This window comes from Petaurus breviceps, unplaced genomic scaffold (assembly GCF_028583685.1).
Source record: "Petaurus breviceps papuanus isolate PSGF00001 unplaced genomic scaffold, PetGlider_PUasm1.0 688, whole genome shotgun sequence".
Classification (NCBI taxonomy): domain Eukaryota; kingdom Metazoa; phylum Chordata; class Mammalia; order Diprotodontia; family Petauridae; genus Petaurus; species Petaurus breviceps.
Window position 1 is genome coordinate 6,724,971 of NW_027186457.1, and position 7,660 is coordinate 6,732,630.

Here is a 7,660-nt window from a genome sequence, read left to right on the forward strand (position 1 = left end):
AGAGAGAGAGAGAGAGAGAGAGAGAGAGAGAGAGAGAGAGAGAGATGAAGGGGCTGTGTATGAAGAACAGCAAGGAACAGTCACATTGGCTTTTTATGTTCTCGGAAGTAAGAAGAAAAAAAAAAAGATACAGAGGCCAAGGCAACTGACAATTGATAAGCATATCTTAATGCCTAACCCTTCTTCTTTCTGCCAGCTTCAGACTTCCTCCTCAATCATCTCTTTTTTCTCACTCTCAATCTCCAAAATAACTTTTACAATCACCCCATAAGTCAAAACTATTATCTAGCATGAATCAACACTAACCATACCAGACAGATACCTCCACACAAGTTTGTATTGACTTTCTCAACAGAAAAAAGGCTAATTGACTTTGGGTGAGACCTTGAGCGAGTGATTTCCACAAAAGCAAAACTATCCGCCTTTGAAAACCTTGTCAGAAAAAGAAAAAAAAAAGATTGTGTAAAGCTTTGACCTTCTAACAGATGGACTCTTAGCTTACATTTTCTTTTTAACCTTGTTTGGGAGCTGACATTAAAACTAGAGTTTTTGTTTTCATTTATGTCATTTTCTGCCCTGTTTTTCCTTTTGAACTATTCCTAACATATGACCTTGGGAAATTTCTTATTTTGAGAACCTCCCTTCAGTATTTTGAAAATAAATTTTTATTGATATTTTCTGTTTCTTATAGCACTCTAGTTATCCCACGTATCCCTTCTCCTGCCCCTCCCAGAGAATCATCCCCCTCAGTATTTTTTAAAATCCCAATTTCCCTCACCTAATAAAATCTCACTGCCCATTTGTGTGTTTTCATTGCTTGTATGTTTCTTACTTCTCAGTCAAGTTGTGGCCAAAATATTACAAGTAAAAATTCTTTCTAGAAGATGCAAAAATGGCACATCCCAATCTTGTACACACATGTGATATGTATGTATATACATATAATACATACAACTTTATATCTATATGTACACAGTACACGTGTATGTTTTATATGGAGGGTGTCCCATAAGTCTTGTTGTTCAGTTTTAAGATATTAAAGCTCATTATATACTTTTCCTATATTAAAATACGTAATCAGTAGTATATGATATATAATATATGGTATACTTACATATGATATGTAATAATGTACCACAATAGCATGTCATATGCTATATAGAATATACACATATGAAACACTTAATTATGATATATAATTATTCAAGATAGGCAATATATTTTATACAGTACATGATGCTATAATATGACATTATGTCAGATATTACACATATGTGACACATCATATATAATATCAGAGATGATATGCATGACATGTGATGCTTTGTGTGATATATCTAAGCTTTATCTTCTTAAAACTGAACAAAGAAGTGACAAATATATTACAAATGATGTATACATATATTATACACATACAATGAATCCATTATATACCACATACAACACTAACATATACATATATTCACATAGACATACATGTGCACACACATACATACATGCATGCATATGCATGCACATAGATCTATGTCTATCTCTATTCATCTATCTCTATCAATCTACCCCTATCTGTCCATCCACCTCTCTCTTCTCTGCTTTTCTCTCTCCTCTCCTCTGCCTGGACTCTCAATTATCCCCCTTCCACACACACACACCAACACCTCAGACTGCCCTCAATTCTCTCCAGTTCAGTTCCTGCCCCCTTTCTAGATCTGTGTATCCTGGAACAGTTCTATCAGATCACAGATTTGGATACAGAAGGAATTACAGCTGTCATCTAGCTTTACCCCACCATTTTACAAATGATCAAACAATCCCAGAGAATATGTGATTTGCTTGGTGTCACAAATGTAATAAGCAAGAGAACTCAAATTTGAACCTCGGTCTTCAGCTTCCAAAGGCTCCCAAATTACTCCTACTTTTCTCTTGTAGCTTCAAGATCAGTAACTACAGAATGAAAGGATCAAGACTTGAGTTCAAATCCTGACTCTTCTACCTGTGCTACCTGAGCTAGTAAGTCAATCTTCTGAAGTCTCAGTTTCATCATCTGTCAAATTAAGAGATTGGCCTATATGACTGACTGCTTAGGTCCTTTCCATTTCTAAATCTGTGACCCTATTATCCTTTCCTGGAATAGTAACAATAACAAAACAGGATCTGACTAAACTGATTCATACTAAAGCAGAATGACTCAGAGCCTTCATCTAGCCAAAGGTATTTGCATTTTAAAAGAGGACCTTTTTAACCAAAAATAAATTCCTAATTTGTGGACTTTTCAGGCATTGAAAGAGAGTGAAATGAGGAATTTCAGCCAGTGGGGGGTTCTTTTTGCCAAGACCTTAAATCATGCCATACAGGGCAATTACCTACTCTGTCTCTGCATAAAGCCAAGCAGTATATAAATTCAATCAGAATAATACAAGTCCTGGGGATATCACTTAAGAAAACATTTCTAATTATTTCAGAACTTTTGTACTGTATAGGCACACTGCAAAGATATGAACAACAAAAAAAGTGGACTTGGGTTTCTTTGTGAAAAGGTTACATGCTATAGAACACTCCACATTCTGGAAATTTTGAAAAGTGCTAGTGGTGCACATTGGATTTTTGAAAATGAGCTTAGTTTTTGTCAGGGAAACAAGCATCTTTAAGAACTGCTTAGTTTAGCTCTGGCCATCCTGTAGGGTATTACAAAAGAAATAAAAACCAGCAAGCATGTACATAGCTATGATTTACAAAGTTGTTTATCTCATTTGTTCCTCACACTAACCCTGTGAGGTGGATAGTATTGTTATCTCCATTTTACAGGTGAGGAAACTGAGGCTACGGGTGGTTAAATGATTTGAACAGTCATATAGCCAGTAAGTATCTAAGTCAATATTCAAACTCGGGTTTTCCTCATTCCAAGTTTATCCCTCTAGCTACTGCCTAAGTGCTATACCAGAAGCGCTATCCTTTTGCAGAACTGTAAAGTAAATGAAGATTATTTTCAATAGTATGCCTTCTCTTCTTCTATTTCATAGGCACCCAACCCCATAAACTCATCTGCTTTGTTGCCTTCCTAGTTCAATGCCTTCCTGCTATCTACCCTTTACTATCCAAGGCTCTATCAATGCCCAATTAAATTCATCTTTTCTATATCTCAGCCTCAAGGTATTAGTTAAATAATCCCACAAATTAACCTGAGCAAATAAAAGAGCTATAGGGCCATAGGGCTTTGACCCAAGTGTATTTTAATGGTGGTCTCCAGGGCATGCCTTTTTCTTTCAGCCAAACTAATTAGTGATTCTAATAATAGGAATTTCAGAGAACTTACAACCCATCAGGGTAATGGAAGAGATCTGAGGCAAGAAAGACCATTTTCCTGCTTCTCTAATGTCTTCTACCTTGGTGATGCCTCCATTCTACCCCTGTCAGTGATTTCCTCTTTTATTTAATTCTGTGTTTTTTTTCACAATAACTAAATCATTGAGAACTCCAAACAGAAAGTTTCATGAAGACAGGGATCATTCTCATCTAAACTTTGAATCACTCCCAGTACCCAGTACCATGCCTTTCAAACTTTTGGTACATAATCAATGTTTGCTACTGAATTGAATTGCAAATAGAAAAAAAATGAGAAACTACAAAGTATAAGTGTGTGAAGTCTCCAAGTTGAACTTACACAGTCCCAATCTCCCAAGCAGAACTGCAAAATTTGACCTTGGGACTCACTTAGATTTCTTTTGGAAGAATTTGTCATTTAGTGCTGGTGCTGTGGAGCTTATAAACACCAAGTCCTGAAGCTTATAAACTCCAGTCAGAAGTAAAGAATAGAGGAGAGCACAGACCCTTGAGCAATACTTAATGTTTCACCAGGAAGAATGAGATATGTTTGGGGGAGATCGAGTAGTTCATTTTCACAGGATTTAAGAATATTTGGAAGAGGGCAATGTTGAGATAGGGCTGAAAGGGCTAAGTTAGAGCAAGAATGCAGAGGGTTTTGAAGGGCCAGCCAGCTAAGGAATTTGGATTTCATTCAGTAGCGATGGAAAGCAGTAGAAGGGTTTGGAACATGAGAGTGACAAGATCAGATCTATAGGCACAGAATACAAAGCCCCCAAAAGGTCTGGTCTGAAGTTACACAGTAGTAATTAGAGCCAGTTTTCTTTCCACTTGATGGAAATTCATAGCTGACTTCTCTTTGCTGTCTTTTTCTGCCAAAGCTACACCTACCTGGATGAGTAAAAATACATGAAATAAACTGGCAAAGTCCAGGGCAGGAGTGTTGGCCAGGGTGCTGAAGTAAGGAGAAGGAATTAGGAACATGACTGACTTAAGGTTGTTCTTCTCCCCTCCCCCTCCTTTAATATGATTTTAAGACAGATACCCTCTCCCTGAGGTTAGAAATGAGTGGCAGATTTAGAGTTGTGAGAGCGCTTTTGAGTTGGACATTCAGTCCAGCCCCTTATTTTAGAGAGAAGATTGAAGCCTAGAGAAGAAAAGTGATTTCCCTAAAGACACCTAGTAAGTGGTAGAGACTGAATTTGAACCAGGTTCTGGGACTCAAAATCTAGCTTTCTGCCCAATGGACCAAATTGTCTGTCTGTGTCTGTCTGTTCATGCCTCCCTCCTTGCTTCCCCTACTGACCTCATTCATTTTGATGGTTGGTTTGTTGGTTGTTACCCTTCTTTCTCGAAGAGGACCAAAGTGACATCACTATGCTAGAATCAAGTTTCAGTGTGTCTTACTGTGGCTGATCTGACCAATATGAGCTCAGAATGTTCTACCACAGGTTGGGCACAAAGAGTCCATATGAACATTTGGGGTGGATTCTCTAAATTTGCACATTGTGTGTGTGTGTGTGTGTGTGGTTGGTTTGTGGGGTTTTTTTTTTTTTAGCTATTTCAATTCTGCTTTGCTCATAGAGAATAGTGCCTTCTCTGATGTTGGCATGCCCATGTTTCGACAGAAATATACAGGATATCAAATTCTTTTTTTGGGGGGGGCAAAGAAGGGATTGAAATATATTGAAGTGTGCTCTTGAGAAAAAGTGTATGTAGGGGTCTGGGAAATCCTCTAGTGTCATAAAATTAAATAAATATTAAATATATTATGTATAAACTATGCATACATAAAAATTTAATATAACATGATATAATACAAAAATAATAATTTTATATTAAATAACAACATATATAAGCATTATATACATATTAATTACTGTGTTGGCCTATGCACAATACTCAAGCTTAAAAAACAAAACTAAAATTAAAAGATCAATATCAGTAGGATTCCCAGCAGCATTTTCACTATTGCTATTAATGAGTCAGGTTCTAATTCCTTTTTGGGGCCTTAGCTTCCTTAACTGCAGCATGAAAGGATGAGTTCCAGCTGCAAAATTTTATAATTCTATGATTTTGCTTAAGAAGAAAAATTTTAAAAAAGTAGGAAACCAGAGAGAAATCAATAGTAAATCAGATGAATATTATAAAACTGTTATTGGGTAACATCACAAATATTGATGAAAGGCATTTTGGGGGATCTTTCTTACCCCAGCTTTACTTACTATTTTATTCTTGTACTCAAGGGATAATTCTGTTTTTCTTTTCTTACAATTCACATTTCTTTCACTGAAAATGTGCATCCTAATATCAGGACCACGTGCTGTTCCTTGACACAAGGGGTGTGTGGCAAACACTTGAATCACTTCTGGTTAACTGCAGAATTGCAGCCTTAGCAATTCAAGCAGAGAACCCCCTTGCTGCCAATTTTTGTTCTAATCCAAATGCCCACCACCCACTTTGGAGATGTGGTGCCAGCTCAGTTTCCTCCCCCTGCCAGATAATTGGCTTCCCTTCTGTTCAACTTTGTGACCTCCAGCTTTAGAGAAAACTTCTGGCTCTGGGAAATTGGCCCAGGGAGATCTTGGCCCCATTCACTTTGGTGAATGGCAAAGAGTAACACTTTATTTGACACTTAAAAAGAAGCCATTTAATTCCTACTGATATTTCCTGTCATATTTAAAAAGAAAAACAAAATGAGCAACCAAGAGAGTCTGGCTGAAGGAGAAGCTGGCCAAGAGCGCTGAGTCTGAACTGGCCTGGCCTGGCATATCCCTCTTGGTAAGCTTTAAGTCTGTTTCCCTGATCATTTCCCTGCCTTTCCCACAAAGATTTTGCAGTCACTTCTATAAGGGCCCTCCTGGAACTAGGCACATGCACAGAAGGATTCGGTGATTTTAGACATCTGGCCTGAGCCCCTGGCTACTCTCCTAAGGGATTTCCCTAGGAAATCACCCAACACTTAGGGGGCATTTCAATAAGGAAGTAACTGGAAAAATATGGGGGATGGGAGCAGAGTTCTAGAACATAAGAACTAGTGGAAACCACAGGATACTCAGTGGCCCCCTACTTTTCCTTGCCTGTCACCCTGTTCTCTGGGTGTCACGTGGTCTTTCTCCATAACGCATACAAATGTAGAGATAATGATGAATGAGTTAATTTAGGGACGTCTTGGACTCTGTCCTCAAGCCTGGACAGCTGTTCCAGGCACCTGGCCAGCGGTGCGGATGGAAGCTAGAGAGGGGTTCCCTAAAGCTAGGTAAAGCGGCACGGCCTTGGGATCCCTTGGAGTTCCCAATTCCACTGTAACGAACCTGATGCCCCTTACTTGACAGTCCCTCTCCCCGAGGCGCACACCCCTGGGTCTGGCGGCGTTGGGTTACTCTACCCAGGAAAGGGTGACGCTGGGGAGCCCCCCTGAGTGAGAGGCGCGCGGTAGACGCCCGGACCCCCAGCCTCGGGAGAGGGGGCGTGCAGGAAGCAGCGGCGGGGGACGCGCTCACACCCCCGCACTCCCACATCTCTCGCCCCCCCCCCCCCCCCCCCCCCTTACACACACACTCCCTGGCAGGCACAGCCACCCGCGCGCGCTCCCAGGCGCCCGGCGCCCCGAGCCCAGCGACCCGCACTTACCCGCAGCTGGTGCTGCCGGCTGCTGACAGCCACGGCGGCGGCCGACGCGGCGCTGTGCCTGAGCTCGGCCGCCCCGCCGGGTCTCAGCAGGCTGCGCGTGAACCTGCGGGTCCGCTCTCCGGCCATTTAGCCCTTCCAAGCGTCCGCACCTCGGGCACCTCTGGAGCGCGCAGCTGGAGAGGAGGCGGTCGCGCCTCCCTCCCGGCCGAGCCTCTCGACCCACCCGCCTTTCAGGAAGCGGAACTCGGAGCGGTTCCCCCCCTTCTCTCTCGCTCAACTATCTAGAGGCGGTTTTTTCCCTCTCCCTCTAGCTCCCCCACCCCACCCCACCTCCTCTCTGGCTGCAGCCGCCGCCGCCCCCGCGTGTGCAGCTTCTGCGCCACTTTCCAAACTCCCCGATGTTCTTCCTGTCATCCCCGTCCCACTCTCTGGGCTTCCTCTAGTCGTCTCCGCGGTGGCACCTCTGGCGCAGCGCTTTCCGCGCCCAAGACGGTCCCGCGGTGCCACCCGTGCGCACCCTCTAGCTGTCTGAGCACGCGGGTGGGGGGACAGGCGTGGGGAGAAAACCTTGGTGGGGAGGGGGGACACCCACTACCCACTTACACCACCAGGATACTGTCCTGAGAGAAGGCTCAAGGTTCTTACCGGGTCCTTGACTGTCCAGTGCAGGCAAACGACCCAAGGCATCTGGCTGCTCTGACCTATT

General features: G+C 42.3%; 1 protein-coding gene across 1 annotated transcript in view; it reads right to left on the bottom strand.

The window, feature by feature from the left end:
- The window catches only part of DOCK10 (dedicator of cytokinesis 10), a 366,705-nt gene extending 359,464 nt beyond the window's left edge, over positions 1-7,241 (bottom strand). The window contains exon 1 of the mRNA XM_069104543.1: positions 6,955-7,241. Within this exon, the coding sequence (XP_068960644.1) occupies positions 6,955-7,080 (126 nt within the window). The 5' untranslated portion in view covers positions 7,081-7,241. The remainder of the gene's footprint in view (positions 1-6,954) is intronic.
- Between the last annotated feature and the right edge of the window lie 419 nt (positions 7,242-7,660).